The sequence below is a fragment of the Prionailurus bengalensis genome, chromosome D3 (genome assembly GCF_016509475.1).
Source record: "Prionailurus bengalensis isolate Pbe53 chromosome D3, Fcat_Pben_1.1_paternal_pri, whole genome shotgun sequence".
Taxonomy (NCBI): domain Eukaryota; kingdom Metazoa; phylum Chordata; class Mammalia; order Carnivora; family Felidae; genus Prionailurus; species Prionailurus bengalensis.
In genome coordinates this window covers 43548879-43569773 of record NC_057356.1, presented here as the reverse complement: position 1 = coordinate 43569773, position 20895 = coordinate 43548879, and the positions used below count along the sequence as shown (strand labels likewise).

Below are 20895 nucleotides of genomic sequence, written 5' to 3'. Positions count from 1 at the left end.
TCATGGGTTTGAGCCCCACATCAGGTTCTGGGCTGACAGAGTGGAGCCTGCTTGGGATTCTCTGTCTCCCTCTCTCTCTTTCTGCCCCTCCCCCACTCACGTGCACACACTCTCTCAAAAATAAATAAGTAAACACTAAAAAAAACAGTGAACCTCAAAAGAAACCTCATATATGAGATAAATACATAGCCATCTGAAAAGTGATCTGGAGTTCCATTTGCTCTGCAAATACCCACCTCCCAACTACTGTGACAACTTCACAAGATCCCTTGGCTCCCCAGAGCACAGTTTACAGACTGCTGTGCTTTGGTATAAAGCAAAGTATTGATGATGTGGTTTGGGTGGTGGATCTTGTGGGGGATTAAGGGAAGGGAGAGTTCACTGGGGCTGGAGACTTTGGAGGAAGTGTTTTGAAGATGGGTATGTCTTGAAAGGGAGTCATGTTTGAACCAGGAGAGTTGGGGGACACAATTCTTGGCAAGGTAAAGGACGGAGATAGGATGAGTAAAGGCCCTGGAGGGGGAGATGGGGTAGAGGCAGAAAGGGTGTCAGTCAGGGTCCAATAAGGAAAAGGTGGCATAGTCAAGCTGGGTATTGAGGAGAGTGTAATGATGGGGTGATTGAGAAAGCTGCAGCAGGTTTAAGGAAAACAATAAAAGTGTGGAATCTTGGAGCTAGTGTATCAGCAAGCCATTACTAGGGGTAAGAGGAAGTTGCTACTCCTGGACCCAGGGACAGAACTGGACCACCTAACAGGAGGTGTGGCCTTTGGTAGAGAGGTCCCACTTATTCCTGGTGACCTTCAAGGAAGAGACGAGGGAAATAAATACCCCACTTAGCTCTTTCTCTTCTCCCAGTGCATCTCATTGTCCAAACCAATTGGAAGCCAGGGAGGCCCTCTTCAAGGTGATGACAGAGGTACAAGAGGGCAGACCGTTACTTTAACACTTCTCAAGCCGTTGGTCATGTCACATCTGCCAATATTGGCCAAAGCAAGTCATGTGGCTGAGCCCAAGTCAAGGAGCAAGAAGGTCCCCTCCTCTCAGAGAGATGGGGAAATTGCCAGGTTGCGTGTGAAGAAGTGGAACCAGTAATTCAGCCTATCAAAATTTCCCTTAAGAGGATGAGGTGGAAAATGGATTGTGCAGGAGGGGGATTAGTGTGAACAGCTTTGGGTGGTACAACTTCTATTTGTACTCCCACCCCCACCATATCCATCGTCCCTTCCTTTTATCATAATAGAATTTTTAGCTTGACACGTGACTGTATTTCACAGCTGAAGACAGTTTTTCCTAGCATTCCTTGCAAGTAAGTAAGGCTATTTGACTAAGTTCTGGGTGAAGAGATGTGAGTAGAAGTGGTATATACGGTTTCTGCCCTTAAAGGGATTAATTAACTTCTTTCCCACCCTCTCCCCCAAGCCTGCTTCCTGGAATGTGGATGTATTGCTGAGCCCTCTTAGATCATGCTTGCTTCAGGATGGCAGAGCAAGAAGACTGCAGGAGGGCGGCTCCCCGGGCTGCTTATGTACCTATAGTCAGGTGCAAGGGAAAGAAGCCTCCAACTTTTTAAGGCTGCTGCTATTTTGGGTCTTTATTTCATCAGCCAAATCTGTAATTAATACAAATTCACAAAACCTCTATTCCTTTGATACCCAATGGAAGGGATAACACAGAAAGAGGTACAAGTTTTGTTTTTGTTTTTATTTTTTTCAGTCTTACTGGTATAAGGGAGAAGAGATCTCATAATTTTAGTTTTTCACCATGTTATCCCTATCTAGTATTTTGAAAGGATGCATTATCAGTGAGCTAGTTGCTGATGCAGTTTCCCTAATGATATTGGGACAGGTAGTGACAGGTCTGAACCAGTTCTGGACAATGCTGGTTCTATAGGTGAGTGGAGGGCATGGCAGGCAAAGAGAGAAATGAGGGGAGAGAGCTCTTTGCCACTTGAGTATGTGTCATAACCAGGAAGTAGAGAGCAAGATTCCAACTTGGGCCCATTTGGCTCCAAAGCCCATCTCTCTTCATTTGGCACTAATTATATCAGAAAACTGGGAGAGGTCCAGCTACTCTAGAATCTAGAGTGGGTTCTTCAAACTAGCCTCTTTGGACATCCATGGCATTGGGGGCCTCTTTGCTAATTGACGTTGAAGGCAATGGTCTAGCACTTTTATCTAAACTGTGCAAATCAGGATTCCTACATTCTCTCTCTGGTCCTGTTAGAGAGAGGTAATCTTGGTGGTTTGAGATTTCTTGTGGCAAAGAACAAAATACAATGGGAAAAGCCTAGGCTCTCAGGAAGGTCCTGGTTGGGAGTATAGAAGACAGTATGGAGGGGTGGAAGCTAGGCAGCCATGAGTTCAAATCCCAGTTCTTGGAAGATTATTTAATCAGTCCAATCTTTAGTTTTCTTGCATAAGGGTTGGAAATAGTATATGTCAACTTCCTAACCTATAGTAGGTGCTACTATAGAGCCAGCACTTTGTGCTTGTTAATGTCAGTCCTGGCCTGGCTCCTGCTTCATGGCACAGGAATTAATTTTAAGAAGCTTGTAACTCCCTGCAGCTTCCAGCCATGATTTGGTGGGTCTTGGCAATTAGTGACATGTAAAGAATACACAAAACTCTGGTGCCAAAGGTTAGGAGACTGGTCAAAGGGCAATTCTACATACCTGGCCAAGAAGACTAAATTGAGATCCTTGGTTATGCCCATTTTATGACCTGTCTGAATGAGTTGTTAGCAGAAGTCTCTACACTGGCAGCTTCCTCCTGCTCAAGTTGCACAGGTGACCCTGCTTTGCAAACTGAGGGCTAATGTCCTTGGACGGAGTTTGGAGGCTGGGACACAATCCCAACTATGGCAGGCTGGAGTGGACTGAGATAGTTTATTCATAGACCATTCATTGAAAAATATGAAAACCAGGAGTCCTGTCTCTGGGGAATTAATGTTAGTTTTCTTAAGCCTGCTTTTTTCTGGACTTTTGCTCAACTGGGCATGCTATATACTTATTTGAACAAGGATATCTTGGAGGAGAGGAAAAAGGATGAACAGGTGAAGCAAAATCTTTTCAACATCTGCTATGTGACTTATCAAATAAATATGACACCATGCCATTAAGGGATTCTTCTCAGGAAAATGGAACTGTTGTACAGAGTAACACCTCAAAAAGACTGAAAAGTCTATCTGTACTTGTAAAATTGTTGAGTATAATGGTAAGAAAAGAAATGCTCCATCACACTACCATTTAGAAAAGGTTTCTAAAGTTTTTCCCTGACTCAGGGCCATACTTGGGTAATAGAATGAATCTGTTTTATCATCTGATTCTTTCCACTCTATCTTCCATTCACTTTGATGGACTGATACAAATATAATAAGCATACATGCAATATACTGGATGTATAATAACCAACTTTTAGCAACATGAATCCCTTCATTTCTCTTGCTTGGCTTCTTCTACTCTTCAGTTCTTTTAAGATTTCATAACTGACTGGCCACATTCACCTTTCTCTCTTCTCAATTCAGTAATTTTTAGGTCTCTCATCTAATCTGTAGATCATCTAACACATTGAAGGAGTTTTCTTCTGTTTCATCCAGATCACTTGTGCACAGTATTTGGCATGGAAAGAGGGATCTGCTCTACATTTTTTGGGAAAGGATTCAGACAAGAAGTGATGCTTGGGCTGAATCTTAAAGAAGGTACTCTCCAGGTATAAAATACAGGGAAGGAATCCAGGTAGAGTATGGGGGTGAGAAAGAGCATGGGAGAAAGTACAGGTGGCTTGGAAGGCTGTTTTGGTGCATGGGTGAGGGATGGTAGGGTTGCAGCTGGAGGGAAGGCTGGACATGTGGTTGGGAACCTGGGATCCTTTTGAAGATTTTAGGCTAGGGATATGGGGTAGGATAGAGTTGGATTTTAAATTAAGAATGAGGAACCTGATCAGATTTGCATTTTTGAAGGCAACTATGACAGCAGTGTGGGCTAGGGACAAGTCTTCCAATCATCCTGTTTCCTCAGTTTTGCATGAAGATTAGAGGAGATAATGTATGTGAAAATGCTAAACATTTAAACAATTATTCTTGTGTGACTTCTCTGAGTCATGAGTTAATATGCTTACTTTTTCAAGAAGAGACCAGCTTTGTCATCTGAGGCAAAAAACACATGCTTGGCATTGTTACCTGATTTATATAGCTCTCTACTTCCTTAAATATCTGGTTTTTAAAATGGGAGTGGCTATTACCATTTGTTGTCTACTTTACATTTTAACTCCTACAAATTGGAAGGGTGAGAGGAGATTCATAATAGAAGGTAATAGAAAAGAAAGGGTTTTTTCCCCTCCTGGTTGTGCATTCATTCTTTTAAGAACCATTAGAAAGAAAAATGTGGGGTGCCTGGGTGGCTCAGTTGGTTAAGTGTCCAACTCTTGATTTCAGATCAGGTCATGATCTCTTGGTTCTTGAGTTAGAGCCCCGCATCAAGCTCTGTGCTGACAGTGTGGAATCTGCTTGGGATTCTCTCTCCTGCTGTCTCTGCTCTTCCCTGCTGCATGTGCATTTTCTCTCAAAATAAATACACTTAAAAAAAGAAAGAAAATCATTCTCCTTCTCCTAGTGTGTATCAGGTTACGTGCCTGAACAGACTTTATCATATCTCATTAAAATTCTCCTCCCAAAAGAGCATCAGTTGTGAGTAGGTGAACAGAAACCTGTTGTATAAAGAGCTAAATGTACAGAGAAGTACATAAGGTATCTTATAATGTGTGATATTCATCTGATTTTATTCAGTGTGTTATTAAGAAGGACCCCTGTTCCTCAAAAACAGAATTTTCAGAGCTCAAGTCAGAATCCTATCTCCTTAGTGATGGTGGGACCTAGGAAGTGGTGTCACCTCCTTGAGACCCTCCCCTTTTCTGTCAATGGGGAGGGTAGCAAGGCCTGCTCGATGGGGCTGTTAGGAGGATGACGTGAGATGGTCTGACTGAAGTACTTCCCATAGTACCTGACAAATGACACCACTGTAAGTTATGATTAGGGCTGGAGAGAACCATCTCAACTGAGAGAGCTAGCAGTGTTCCCTTCTGATGATGGCATCACACATTTAAGTTGCTTCTGGGCATGAATATGAATTGACACTTAAAAAACAGGAAGAGGATGAAAAAGCAGATTGGGTTTAATCTATAAAAGGTCTTGAGGGATTGGGTTTAATCTGTGGAAGGCCTTGACCTGAGAAAATACTGGAGTACAGTGCTTGCCTTGTGTCACAGGGCCCAGATGACGGTGAGTGCTGGCAACCTGACCAGGCCACGTGAACAGGACAGCAGGGCATAAAGGTGCGAGGAGATGGTCGTTTTCAGCTACAGAGATGGCATGAATGGTGACCAGTGGTTAAGACAACATAGTCCACACGGCTGCAGGTGTGAAAGTCAAACTCTGTCTTTATTCTTTTACCATTTTATTTGGGATAGGTAGCAGCACTGCCTGGGGAGCTCCTTGGAAGGGGAGGAGAGGGAATCTGTTGGTTGGAAATCTTACCTTTGAGCATCAATTATATCTAATGCCTATTTTCAGCACATTTCATGTTAGACTTTTTGATGGCAAGTCAAGGTGTAGAAGGTAGATGGGCTCAGAGGAAAGGTTCTTTGCAACAGTTCAATGTAGTGGCCAAAAGTTTACTCTTGCATTTCATCATACGTGTACCTTGGAGTTATGTTTTTTGGAACCTGCCTTAAGAAAACACAAACTTTCCAGGTAGCATATAGCTGTCCCCATCTTGCTTGCATCTCTGCCTTGGTTGATGAGATGCCATACTTTGCTGACAGTCACTAGTGGCTCTGCTATTGGTCTGATATGAAGCACATTCATAACTCAGCCATAAAATAGGGCTTTCTAGATAGCCAGATTCTTTCCCAACAGATACCTCTCCACCACCCCTAACTCCACCAAAATGAAGTAGAAGCACATCCTGAGTTGACCACTTTCTCTGGGCCTGGCCAGGCACATAGTAAGAATGTTGGCTGGTGATGGGCTCAAAACACAGCCCACTTGACTGAGCCATGTATATGCTCAGGTTTGACCTACCCTGGCAAAATCTGCAAGGATATTTTTAGACATTTCAAGTGATTGACTCCTCTGAGGAAATGATACATTAAAAAAATATATATATACACACATATTTAATTTTTTAAAACCACAACTGAAAAATTTCTTTGCCAATGGGTAGAATTAAGTCTGACAAGAAACCCTAAGAGTTTTTTTTTATTAGTACCATTATTGTTTTCTTTGGCTCCATGTATTATATTGGTAAGATGACAAAAAAAAAAAAAAAGAAAAGGAAAAAATTGTAAAAAGGCAAATATTTTGTACAAAAATACAAAGTTTTAAAAGCTCTTTAAGTATATTTCATATCATTACTAAGAGTTGGCCTATATATCTGTGTGTCTGCATACTTTTCTTACATTTGGGATTTTAGAAATGTACGGTACGTTTACACAGTATAGTTCTCCCTAAAGCTCAACAACCAATGATAGTCTTTTTTCTGATTGGAGCAATCCATACTTTGGAAGATGTGATTTGCATAACTGTGCAGTTACTGGCTGAAAAAAATCTATGTGATTCAGTCCATTTGCATACTGAAAATCAATACATCATACTAGGGGGAACATTTTAGTTCTGAAATCCTTGAGTAAAGGAAGATGGTAAAGATAACTAGCTGTCAATTTTTTCAGTAATTTGTTTTCAGTGCTTTTTTTTCAATCTGGTGAGAAGATGATGCAATCAGAAAGAAGTATCCTTTGCCCTTGAGAACCATCTGAAAATCTGCTCTTGTTATTACATCACAGTCCATTATAATGCAGATGGTGGTACTACAAAAGAGGAAAAATAATGGGCGTTAGTTTTTCTTAAAGAATAACTATGTACAATTCAAAAAAAGGAGCACATATTTTTGTAGGAAAGATTCCAAAATACATCAATTATTTTTTTCAAGAAATGCCTGTAAGTTCATATCCAGATTAACTAAAAGGTAAATGTCTCCTTTAAGGAGTCCATTCTGGGCTCAACTTAAATCTCAAGTGGCCAAACAAGGCAAACAAATGACAAACCTGGGTCACTTCTCACCCTCTACTGTAATTCTTTTTTTTTTTTAACTGAATATAACTGACATACAATATTAGTTTCGGGTGTGTAATATGATTTGATATTTGTATACATTGTGAAATGGTCACCATAATAAGTCTAGTTAACATTTGTCATCACACACAGGAAAAAAAAATTACCTTTTCATTTATATCCAAATTAGTTAGCATATAGTGCCATAATGATTTCAGGAGTGGAATCTAGTGATTCATCCCAACGAGTGTTCTCCTTAAGGCCCCTTGCCCATTTAGCACATCCCCCCACCCACAACCCCTCCAGCAACCCTCAGTTTGTTCTCTGTATTTAAGAGTCTCTTGCATTTTGTGCCCCTCCCTGTTTTTATATTATTTTTGCTTCTCTTCCCTTATGTTCATCTGTTTTGTATCTTAAATTCCATGTATGAGTGAAGTCATAAGTATCTTTCTCTAATTTCACTTCGCATAATATACTCTAGTTCCATTCATGTTGTTGCAAATGGCAAGATTTCATTCTTTTTGATTGCTAATACTCCATTTTGTAATATATATATACATATATACACACACACACATATATATATATACATATATATATATACATACATACATACCACATCTTCTTTATCCATTCATCTGTTGATGGACATTTGGGTTCTTTCCATACTTTGGCTATTGTTGATAGTGCCGCTATAAACATTGGGGTGCATGTGTCCCTTTGAAACAGCATACCTGTATCCTTTGGATAAATACCTAGTAGTGCAATAGCTGTGTCATAGGGTAGTTCTATTTTTTTTTTAATCTAAAAAAATTTTTTTAATGTTTATTTATTTTTGAGAGAGAGAGAGAGTGTGTGAGTGGGGGAGGAGCAGAGAGAGAGGGAAACACAGAATCTAAAGCAGGCTCCAGGCTCTGAGCTGTCAGCCCAGAGCTTGATGCAGGGCTCAAACTCACGAACCGTGAGATCATGACCAGAGCTGAAGTCGGACACTTACCGACTGAGCCACTCAGGTGGCCCAGGGTAGTTCTATTTTTCATTTGCTGAGGAACCTCCATACCATTTTTCAGAGTGGCTGCACCCTACCAGCAGTGCAAAAGAGATCCTCTTTCTTCACATCCTCACCAACATCTGTTGTTGCCTGAGTTGTTAATGTTAGCCATTCTGACAGGTGTGAGGTGGTATCTCAGTTTGTATTTCCCTGATGATGAGTGATGTGGAGCATTTTTTCATGTGTCGGTTGGCCATCTAGATGTCTTCTTTGGAGAAGACATATTCATGTCTTTCGCCCATTTCTTCACTGGATTATTTGTTTTTTGGGTGTTGAGTTTGATAAGTTCTTTATAGATTTTGGATCCTAACCCTTTATCTGATATGTCGTTTGCAAATATCTTCTCCCATTCTGTTAGTGGTTTTATCTTTTTGCTAATTAAACAGCTTTGCTGTGCAGAAGCTTTTTATCTTGATGAAGTCCCAATAGTTCATTTTTGCTTTTGTTTCCCTTGCCTCCGGAGACATGTTGAGTAAGAAGTTGCTGTGGCCAAGATCAAAGAGGTTTTGCCTGCTTTCTCCTTGAGGATTTTGATGGCTTCTTGTCTTACATTTAGGTCTTTCATCCATTTTGAGCTTATTTTTGTGTATCGTGTAAGAAAGTGGTCCAGGTTCATTCTTCTGCATGTCACTGCCCAGTTTTCCCAACACCATTTGCTGAAGAGATTGTCTTTATTCCATTGGATAGTCTTTCCTGCTTTGTCAAAGATTAGTTGGCTATATGTTTGTGGGTCCATTTCTGGGTTCTCTATTCTGTTCCATTGATCTGTGTGTCTGTTTTTGTGCCAGTACCATACTGTCTTGGTGATTACAGCTTTGTAAAACATCTTAAAGTCTGGAATTGTGATGCCTCCAGCCTTTGTTTTCTTTTGCAGGATTGCTTTGGCTATTTGGGGTCTTTTCTGGTTCCATACAAATTTTAGGTTTTGTTTTTTTTTTTTAAGCTCTGTGAAGAATGCTGGTGTTATTTTGATAGGGATTGCATTGAATATGTACATTGCTTTGGGTAGTATCGACATTTAACAATATTTGTTCTTCCAGTCCATGAGCATGGACAATTTTTGCATTTTTTTGTCTTCTTCAATTTCTTTCATGAGCTTTCTATAGTTTTCAATGTATATATAGATTTTCACCACTTTGGTTAGGTTTATTCCTAGGTATATTATGGTTTCTGGTGGGAAAAAAATTTTTTATGATGGCTTTTTAATTTTTTTTATGTTTGTTTATTTATTTATTTTGAGAGAGAGACAAGCCGGGGGGGGGGGGGGGCGGGGAGAAAGAGGGAAAGAGAGAATCCCAAGCAGTCTTTGCACTGTCAGTGCAGAGCCCAATATGGGGCTCAAACTCCTGTATCGTGAGATCATGACCTGTGCCAAAATCAGGAGTCCAATGCTTAACCAACTGAGCTACTCAGGTGCCCCTAAGTTTTTATTTTAATTCCAGTTAACATATAGTATTACATTAGTTGCAGGTGTATAGTATAGTGATTCAACAATTCTGTACATCACCCAGGGCCCATTATGAGAAGTCCACTCTTTAATCCCCATCACCTATTTCACGCTCCCACCACCAACTTCCCCTCTGGTAACCATCAGTTCTCTATAGTTCAGAATCTGTTTCTTGCTTTCTCTCTCTCTTTCCCTTTGTTCATTTGTTTCTTAAATTTCACATATGAGTTCAATCATATGGTATTCTTCTCTGACTTATTTCTCTGAGCATTATATCCTCTAGCTCCAGCCATATCATTGCAAATAGCAATATTTCAGTGTTTTTAATGGCTGAATAATATGCCTTTGTATTTATATATATACTGCACATTTATCCATTCATTAATCAATGGACACTTGGGCTGCTGTTGTAAATAATGCTGCAATAAACATAGAGGTGCATATGTATTTCTGAGGTAGTGTTTTCATTTTTTTTCAGATAAGTGGCCAGAAGTGGAATTATTGGATAATATGGTAATTGTATTTTTAATTTTTTAGGAACCTCTATGCTGTTTCCCATAGCGGCTGGTATATTCCTACCAACAGTGTACATGGATTTCCTGTTTTCCACATCCTTGCCAGCACTTGTTTATTTCTTTCTGAGCACAGCCATTCTAACAGGTGTGAAGTGATAGCTCATTGTGGTTTTGATTTGCATTTCCCTGATGATTGTGATGTTGAGCACCTTTTCATGTACCTGTTGGCCATTTGTATATATTCTTTGGAAAAATATCTTATTCAGGTCCTTTGACCACTTTTAAATTGGGTTATTTGGCTTTTTGTTAATGAGTTGTTTGAATTCCCTTATGTATATTGGGTATTGACAACTTGTCAGATATATGATTTGAAAATATCTTCTACCATTCCACAGGTGGCCTTTTTTTTTATCCTCATGGTTTTTATTCAAATCTTTTTAAAAAATTTATTTTTATCCCCGTGTAGTTAACATACAATGTTATATTAGTTTCAGGTGTACAATATAGTGATTCAATAATGCTATACATTGCCCAGGGCTCATCATGATAAATATACTCTGTAATCCCCATCTTCTATTTACCCATCCCCCAACCCATCTCCCTTGTGGTAGCCATCAGTTTGTTCTCTATAATTAAAGAGTCTGCTCCTTGGTTTGTCTCTCTCTCTTTTCCCTTTGTTCATTTGTTTTGTTTCTTAAATTCCACATGAGTATAATCATATGGTATTTGTCTTCACTTACTTCACTAAGCATTACATTTTCTTGCTCCATGCATGTTACTGCAAATGGCAAGGCTTCATTCTTTTTTTTTATGGCTGAATCGTAAATATACACCACATCTTTTTTATCCATTCATCTATCAATGGATGCTTGGGCTGCCTTTTCATTTTTTTGATGGTTTTCTTTGCTGTGCAGAAGCTATTTAGTTTGCTGTAGTCCCATTTGTTTATTTTTGCCTCTGTTGCCTTTGCTTTTGGTGTTAGATTCAAAAAAGTCATTACCAAGACTGATGCCAAGGAGATTACTATGTTTTCTTCTAGGGGTTTTATGGTTTCAGGTCTTAAATTCTTAATCCATTTTGAGTTAACTTTTGTGTATTGTGTACATTTCATTCTTTTGCACATGGCTGACCAGTCTGCTTAACACTATTAAAGAGACTGTCCTTTTGCTGTTGTATATTGTTGGCTTTTTTGTCAGTTAATTAATGATATATGTGTAGGTTTATCTGTGGGCTATTCTGTTACATTGATCTATGTGTCTGTTCTTATGCCAATACCATACTCCTTACTATTAATTCAATCTTACTACTAATCTGTCAGTTCACATATTCTGTTTTCTTTGTTATTCAGTCTTGGTAGGTTTATGCTTCTAAGAATTTATCCATTTTTTTCTAGGTTGTCAAATTTGTTGTCAGTAATTGTTCATAATAGTCTCTTATGATCCTTGTATTTCTGTGGTATCAGTTGTAATATCTCTAATTTCTGATTTTCCTTAAGTGAGTCCACTCTCTTTTTTTCTTGAAACTAAAGTTTTGTTGATTTTATCTTTTAACGAACTCTCATTTTCACTGAGCTTTTATATTGTCTTCTTAGTCTGTATTTTATTCCTTTCTGTTTTGCTTTTTATTTCCTACCTTCTACTAACTTTGGACTTCATTTTCTAGTTCCTTGAGGTGTAAGCTATGTTATCTGACTTTTTCTTGTTTATGGAGGTGGGCATTTATTGCTATGAACTTTTCCCTTACAACTCCTTTTGTTGCATCCTATAACTTTTGGTATGTTCTATTTCCATTTTCATTTGTCTCAAAGAATTTTTTGATCTTTCTTTTGATTTCTTCTTTGAGTAATTGGTAGTTTAGTAGCATGTTGTTTAATCTTCACATATTGGTGAATATCCCAGTTTTCTTCTTACAACTGATTTCTAGTTTCATACCTTTATGGTCAGAAAAGATGTCTCGTAGGATTGCAATCTCCTTAAATTTATTGAAATTTACTGTTTTGTGGCCTAACAGTACTGTTTTGTGGCCCCATCTATTTATGTAAGTGGGGTATTAAAGTCCCCTGCTATTATTGTATTGCTGCCTATTTCTCCCTTTAGGTCTGTTAATATGTGTTTCATATATTTAGGGGCTTCTATATTGGGTCTGTAAATATTTACAAATGTTATATCCATTTGTTGGATTGACCCCTTTGTTATTACCTAATGCCCTTCTTTGTCTCTTGTACAGTCTCTGTTTAAAGTCTGTTTGGTCTGATATAAATACCGCACCCCATCTTTTGGCTTGTTTTCATGGTGTATCGTTTTCCATCCCTTCACTTTCAGTCTGTGTGTATCTTTATGTCTGAAGTGAGTCTCTTTATGGCAGCATATACATGGGTCTTGTTTTCTTATCCATTCAGCCACTTTGTGTCTTTTGATTGGAGAATTTAATCCATTTAAAGCAATTGTTGATAGGTGTGTACTTACTGCCATTTCAAAAGTTGCTTTTTAAAGGGAATTAAAAGCAAAAATGAACTACTGGGACCTTATGAAGATAAAAAGCTTCTGCACAGCAAAGGAAACAACCAACAAAACTAAAAGGCAACCAACGGAATGGGAAAAGATATGTGCAAATGACATATCGGACAAAGGGCTAGTATCCAAAACCTATAAAGAGCTCACCAAACTCCACACACGAAAAACAAATAACCCAGTGAAGAAATGGGCAGAAAACATGAATAGACACTTCTCTAAAGAAGACATCCAGATGGCCAACAGGCACATGAAAAGATGCCTAACGTCCCTCCTCATCAGGGAAATACAAATCAAAACCACACTCAGATATCACCTCATGCCATTCAGAGTGGCCAAAATGAACAAATCAGGAGACTATAGATGCTGGAGAGGATGTGGAGAAACGGGAACCCTCTTGCACTGTTGGTGGGAATGCAAACTGGTGCAGCCACTCTGGAAAACAGTGTGGAGTTTCCTCAAAAAATTAAAAATAGACCTACCCTATGACCCAGCAATAGCACTGCGAGGAATTTACCCAAGGAATACAGGAGTACTGATGCATAGGGGCACTTGTACCCCAATGTTTATAGCAGCACTCTCAACAATAGCCAAATTATGGAAAGAGCCGAAATGTCCATCAACTGATGAATGGATAAAGAAATTGTGGTTTATATACACAATGGAATATTACGTGGCAATGAGAAAGAATGAAATCTGGCCTTTTGTAGCAACGTGGATGGAACTGGAGAGTGTGATGCTAAGTGAAATAAGCCATACAGAGAAAGACAGATACCATATGGTTTCACTCTTATGTGGATCCTGAGAAACTTAACAGGAACCCATGGGGGAGGGGAAGGAAAAAAAAAAAAGAGGTTAGAATGGGAGAGAGCCAAAGCATAAGAGACTAAAAACTGAGAACAAACTGAGGGTTGATGGGGGGTGGGAGGGAGGAGAGGGTGGGTGATGGGTATTGAGGAGGGCACCTTTTGGGATGAGCACTGGGTGTTGTATGGAAACCAATTTGTCAATAAATTTCATAAAAAAAAAATAAAAAAAAATAAAGATAAAAAAAAAACAACAAAAAAAACCTGATGAATGGGTAAAGAAATTGTGGTTTATATACACAATGGAGTACTACGTGGCAATGAAAAAGAATGAAATATGGCCCTTTGTAGCAACGTGGACGGAACTGGAGAGTGTTATGCTAAGTGAAATAAGTCATACAGAGAAAGACAGATACCATATGTTTTCACTCTTATGTGGATCCTGAGAAACTTAACAGAAACCCATGGGGGAGGGGAAGGAAAAAAAAAAAAAGAGGTTACAGTGGAAGAGAGCCAAAGCATAAGAGACTCTTAAAAACTGAGAACAAACTGAGGGTTGATGGGGGATGGGAGGGGGGGGAGGGTGGGTGATGGGCATTGAGGAGGGCACCTTTTGGGATGAGCACTGGGTGTTGTATGGAAACCAATTTGACAATAATCTTCATATATTGAAAAAAAATAAAATAAAAAATAAAAAGTTGCTTTTTAGTTGTTTTATAGTTCCTTTCTAGTCCTTTCTTCTCTTCCTTTGTGATTTTATGACCTCCCCTACTGGTGTGCTTAGATTCTTTATCTATCAACTATAGGTTTTTGCTTTGTGGTTACCATGAGGCTTATATACAACTACTTATAGCAGTCTATTTTAACTTGGTAACAAGTTTGCTTTCTAAAGCTCTACAGTTTTATTCCCACTTCCCACATTTTATTTTTTTGAGGTCACATTTCATATATTTTTATCTTGTGTATCCTTAATTATTGTATAGTTATTTTTATTACTTTTGTCTTTGAAATGACTAATCCACCACCTTTACTATTTACCTTTACCATTAAGGTTTATACTTTTGTGTGTTTTCTTGTTCCTAATTAGCACCCCTTTTTCAGCTTCAAGAAGTCCCTTTGACATTTCTTGTAAGGCTGGTTTAGTGGTGATGAACTCTGTTAGCTTTTGATTATCTGAGAAACTCTATCTCTCCTTCAATTCTGAATAACTTTGCCAGATAGCGTATTCTTGGTTGGAAGTTCTGTTCTTTGAGCATTTAAAAAAATATTCTTTGAATATATAATGCCACTCCCTTCTGTCTTGCAAAGCTTATGCTGAAAAATCTGTTAGTCCTATGGGGGTTCCCTTGTACGTAACAAGTTTTTCTCTTGTTTCTTTTAAAATTGTCTCCTTGTCTTTAACTTTTGACATTTCAATTGTAATATGTCTTGGTGTTGGTCTCTTTGGGTTCATCTTCTTTGGAACTCTCGAGGCATCCTGAATCTGAATGTCTATCTCCTTCCGTAGGTTAGGGAAGTTTTCTGCCCACCCCCTTTTCTCCTTCTACAACCCTTATAATGTGATGTTAGTATACTTGATGTTGTCCTATAAATCCCTTCAGGTATCTTCACTTTTTTCCATTCTCTTTTTTTGTTACTCTACTTTGGTGAGTTCCACTGTCCTGTGAATTCACTGATCCTTTCTTCTGCTTCATCTATTCTGCTGTTCAACCCCTCTAAGATATTTTTTCAGTTCTGTTGTTACATTCATCAGCTCTGTGACTTCTGTTTGGTATTTTCTATCTCTCTGGAAGTTCTCATCATGTTCATCCATTCTCCCAGGTTCAGTGAGCATCTTTTAAAATAATTATCACTGAGGTATAATTGACATACATAAGGTTATATTAGTTTCAGGTATACAATATATTGATTTGGCAATTCTATACATTATTTAATGTTCTCTATGATAAGTATAATCATCTGTCACCATATGATGTTCTGACAATGTTACTGGCTATATTCCCTATGCTGTACTTTTCATTTTGGTGACTTATTTACATTATAATTGTAAGTTTGTACCTCTTAATCTTCTTTATCTATTTTGCCCATCCCTCCAAACCACCAATTTGTTTTCTGTAATTAAGAGTGTTTTTCTTTGTTCATTTGTTTCGTCTTTTAGATTCCATATAAATGAAATCATATGGTATTGGTCCTTCTCTGAATTATTTCACTTAACGTAATGCCCTCTAAGTCCATCCATGTTGTTGCAAACAGCAAGATTTCATTCATTTTTTATGGCTGAGTAGTATTCCTCTGTGTGCATGTGTCTCTCTCTCTCTCTATATATATATATATATGCATGCACACACACACATCTTTATCCGTTTATCAATGGACATGGAGTTGCTTCCATATTTTATCTATTATAAACAATGCTGCAGTAAACATAGAGAGAGTGCATATATTTTTTCAAGTCATTGCTTTCTTTTTCTTTGGGTAAATAGTAGTGGAATTGCTGGATCATATGGTAATTCTATTTATCATTTCTTGAGGAATCTCCACACTGCTTTCCACAGTGGTTGCACCAATTTACATTCCCAACACTGTGCACAAGTGTTCCCTTCTCTCCACATTCTCACCAACACTTGTTATTTCTTATCTTTTTAATGTTTATTTTTGAGAGAGAATGAGAGCAGGGAGGGGCAGAGAGACAGAGGGGGTTTGAGGATCTGAAGTGGGCTCTGTGCTGACAGTGGATGCTTAACCAACTGAGCCACCCAGGTGCCCCTATTTCTTGTCTTTTTGATACTAGCCTGGCTATTCTGACTGGGGTGACGTGACATCTCCTGATGGTTTTGATTTGCACTTCCCTGATGATCAGTGATGTTGAACATCTTTTCACGTGTCTGCTGGCCATGTGCATGTCTTCTTTGGCAAAATGTCTATTCAGGTCCTCTATCCATTTCTTAGTCAAAAAAAAATTTTTTTTTTGGTGCTGAGTTGTATAAGTTCTTTATAGTTTTTGTATATTAACCCCTTAGATATATTATTTGCAAATATTTTCTCTCATTTACTAGGCTTTTAGTTTTACTGATGGTTTCCTTTTCTGGCTCTTTAAAGGTGGGGATTCAGTTTCCTATTGCCCTCCAGCTTCCTGGGGTTTTAGCCCCACTGATGTGATGTCCCTCCCATTTTCAGTTAGTCATAGTCGGGGTTTGGTTTCCAACTACATCTCTGTCCTTCCTATCTTTTATGATGTGGCCTCCTATTATTAGTTATGAAAAGTCTGTTTTGCCACTTTTCAGGTTGTTTTCAGAGTTAAGTCACATGGTGGTAGCTGCTATCTTGGTGTGTCCTTGCAACAAGGTGAACTCAGGATCCTCCTACTCTGCCATCTTCCCTGGTGTTCCAGTTAGCATCTTTATGACCATTACTATGAGCACTTTATCAGGTGTATTACTTATCTTCATTTTATGAAGGTTTTCTTTCCCCTGAAGTTTCATCTTGTTCTTTTGTTAGGAATATTTTCCTCTGTTTCTTCATTTTGGTTGACTCTCTCTGTTGGTTTCTATGTATTAGAGGAAACAACCACCTCTCCCAGTCTTTTTTTTTTTTAATTTAAAAAAATTTTTTTAAATTTAAATCCAAGTTAGTTCACATATAGTGTAATCATGATTTCAGGAACAGAATTTAGTGATTCATCATGAGCACACAGTGCTCATCCCAACAAGTGCCCTCCTTAATGTCCATCACCCATTTAGCTCATCCCCCCACCGAACTCCTCTCCAGCAACCCTGTTTGTTCTCTGTATTAAAGAGTCTCTCACAGTTTGTCTCCCTCTCTGTTTTTATCTTGTTTTTGCCTCCCTTCCCCTATATTCATCTGCTTTCTTAAATTCCACATATGAGTGAAATCATATGATATTTGCTTTCTCTGACTTATTTCGTTTAGCATAGTACACTCTAGTTCCATCTACATTGTTGCAAATGGTACGATTTCACTTTTTTTGATCACCGAGTAATGTTACATTGTGTGTGTGTGTGTGTGTGTGTGTGTGTGTGTGTATGTATATATATGTAGCACATCTTTATCCATTCATCAGTTGATGGACATTTGGGTTCTTTCCATACTTTGGCTATTGGTGATAGTGCTACTAGAAACCTTGGGGTGCATGTGCCCCTTCGAATCAGCGTTTTTGTATCCTTTGGATAAATATCTAGTAGTGCAATGGTTGGGTCATTAGGGTAGTTATGTTTTTAATTTTTTGAGGAACATCCATACTGTTTTCCAGAGTGACTGCACCAGTTTGTATCCCACCAGCAGTTCAAAAAGAAAAAGAAAATTTCCTTTTCTCTGCATCCTTGCCAACATCTGTTGTTTCCTGAGTTGTTAATTTTAGCTATTCTGACAGGTGTGAGGTGTTGTCTCATTGTGGTTTTGATTCCTATTTCCCTAAGAATGAGTGATGTGGAGCATCTTTTCATGTATCTGTTGGCCATCTGGATGTCTTCTCTGGAGAAGTGTCTATTCATGTCTTTTGCCCATTTCTTCACTGGATTATTTGTTTTTGGGTGTTGAGTTTGATAAGTTCTTTATAGATTTTGGATACTAACCCTTTATCTAATACGTCGTTTGCAAATATCTTCTCCATTCCATCGGTTGCCTCTTCGTTTTGCTGACTGTTTCCTTTGCTGTGCAGAAGCTTTTTATCTTGATGAGGTCCCAATAGTTCATTTTTGCTTTTGTTTCTCTTGCCTCCAGAAACATGTCTCGTAAGAAGTTGCTGCACCCAAGGTCAGAGGTTGTTGCCTGTTTTCTCCTCTAGGATTTTGTTGGCTTCCTGTCTTACATTTAGGTCTTTCACCAATTTTGAGTTTATTTTTGTGTATGGTGTAAGAAAGTGGTCCAGGTTCATCTTCTACGTGTCACTGTCCAGTTTTCCCAACACCATTTGCTGAAAAGACTGTCTTGATTCCATTGGATATTCTTTCCTGCTTTGTCAAAGAATTGTTGGCCATATGTTTGTGGGTTCATTTCTGGGTTCTACTCTGTCCTATTGATCTATGTGTCTGTTTTTGTGCCAGTACCATACTGTCTTGGTGATTACAGCTTTGTAATACAGCTTGAAGTATGGAATTGTGATCCCTCCAGCTTTTTCTTTTTCAACATTTTTTCTGGTTCCATACAAATTTTAGGATTGTTGTTTCTAGCTCTGTGAAAAATGCTGGTGTTATTTTGATAGGGATTGCTTTGAATGTGTAGATTGTTTTGGGTAGTATCAACTTTTAACAATAGTTGTTCTTCCAATCCATGAGCATGGAATGTTTTTCCATTTCTTTTTGTCTTCTTTAATTTCTTTCATAAGCTTTCTACCTTGTGTAGGCAGACACATTGGAAGTCAGACATTCAGGCAACAGTGTTTAAAATATGCAAATATATACAGTCCTGTGGGACCATGAGTATAAGGTCTGCTGGCCACCAGAGCCAGGTGATCTGGAGGTGTACCCTCAGTGGCAGTTGCAAAAACCAAGGCTCTACGTGAGTATACAAGCTCCTTTCTGGGAGATACCAGTGGGCTTTCATGAGGCACAGGGAGAGTACAAAGTATCCCCCAGCCTCTGTTCCCTAGGAGCACCTCAGATGTGTGCCAAACCTGATAGGTTCCCTAGCCCACCACACATGTGTAAGAGCTGTCCTGGGTACCTAGCCCACCAGGAGATTCTGGTGCTCTGGAGCACAGCAGAGAGGATGGAGATAGTGACTGCCCTCTGAGGAGAGGTCTCTGGAAATGCTTACAATCAGTCCTTAGATACGTGCTTAATTATAAGCCTGTGCCTCCAGCTGCAGCCATGATGATAAGCTAACAGGCATCTTTCACAGATAGACTGAGCTTCTGGGACTGTTACCTGTTGCTGTGCCCTGGGGGTGGCCGCTGTTTAACAACTCTTTCTCTGTCGGTATAGTCCTGTGGGACCCATGTCCACTGATACCAAGTCATGTAGAACTGTTCCCTGGTGGCAGCTGCAAAAATTAGGGCACCAGACAAGGGTCTAAGCTCCTCTTTGGGAGACACCGATGAATCTGAGTGACTCTGAGGGAGAGGGCAAAGACTGAATCCACCAGCCTCTGTTCCTGAAGAACATATGTATAGGCTCCTAGATGTGTGCCAAACCAGAGGCCTGTTCCTTAGGCTCCTGGACAAGCAAATAGGCTTCTTTCACGGAACGACTGAGGGTGTCTTGCAGCCTGCTGTCTGTGCAGTGTCCTGGGGCAGTAGTCTGTCAAGAATGGTCTGATTGCTACAGTCCCATAGAACCCAGGAACCCAAGTCTCCCCGGCCTCCAGAGCTGGGTGATCAAGGGCAGTGTCACGGGCAAAAACCAAGGCACCAGACATTTATCTAGGAGATACTGGTGCCGTGGAGCAAGGCCGAGGGAGAGAGTAAGGATGGTGCCTGTCAGGTCTCAGACAGTATTCCACCAGGCTCCTAGATACGTATGTTAAGTTAGATGCCTGCCCCCAGGCCTATGCTTTAATATAAGCAAATGAGCTTCTTTCATGTAAATTCTGGGTGCAGTTGACTGCCTGTGAGTTGGGCCGTGGGGTGGGTGAGTCCAAGTGTGCAGGCCCTTTAAGACCCCATTTCTCAGTTTGCTATAGCCTTGTGGGTCTCATGGATACAAGCCCCTTTGGTTTTCAAAGCTTGAGGTTTTGGGGGCTTGTCTCTCAGGTGCAAGTCTTAAAACTTGGGGTACCAGATGTAGGGTTCTCCTCCGGAAGAAGCTCTGGGTTTTGAGCTCCCCTCTGACTGAGGTGTCACTGTGCAGGAGGGTGACATTTATGGCAAGATTGTGTCCCCGCCTCTCCTACCCGCTTCGATGTGGTTTTTGTTCTTGTTTGCCTCATGTGTAGCAGTTGCTCGGCCAGGCTTTAAGTTTTTTTCGGAGGCAGTTATTCCATATGTAGCTGTAGACTTGGTGTGTTTGTGGGACATGCCATCATGAATTGCAAGGGGTCATTTCTTGTTTAGATATTTGTAGTTGTCCCCTGTGACTGACCAGGCTGGGAGTTCTTTGTGAGTCTCAAGACCTGTGGCACTGGAGACTAGTGCCTGGTATTCAATAAATGTTGAATGGATGTATGGATAACTTGTGTCCTGGTTACTGTCAATAATGGTTTGAGCAAATGTATTTAAGGTTTTTGTTTACCACCACCGTTTTTATAAAGGCTTTATGAGATGTAATTCACGTATAAACTTTACCCATCTAAAGTATACAATTCAGTGGCTTTTAGTATACTCAAAGATGTGTAAAATTTAGAAATATCTAATTTTAGAACATATCATCACCCCGAAAAGAAATCCATACTCATGAGGATTCACTCCTCATTCCCTCCTTCCCCCACCATAAATGTTTAAATCTAGGTCTGATGAAGAAAACTAAGACACCCATTCTGAAAAGGGTCATGTATTAAATGAAACT

At 39.4% G+C, this 20895-nt stretch overlaps 1 protein-coding gene and 1 long non-coding RNA gene across 2 annotated transcripts in view; one reads left to right on the top strand and one right to left on the bottom strand.

Annotated features, from left to right (window-relative positions):
- Nucleotides 1–5416: 5416 nt before the first annotated feature.
- Nucleotides 5417–20895, bottom strand: part of COLEC12 (collectin subfamily member 12) — a 196518-nt gene continuing 181039 nt past the window's right edge. Inside the window, exon 10 of the mRNA XM_043558424.1 lies at nt 5417–6862. Coding sequence (XP_043414359.1) covers nt 6843–6862 — 20 coding nt within the window. The 3' untranslated portion in view covers nt 5417–6842. The remainder of the gene's footprint in view (nt 6863–20895) is intronic.
- Nucleotides 8582–18269, top strand: LOC122470619. Its single transcript, XR_006293955.1, has 2 exons — nt 8582–8660; nt 18216–18269. It is a non-coding gene; the product is annotated as an uncharacterized LOC122470619 (long non-coding RNA).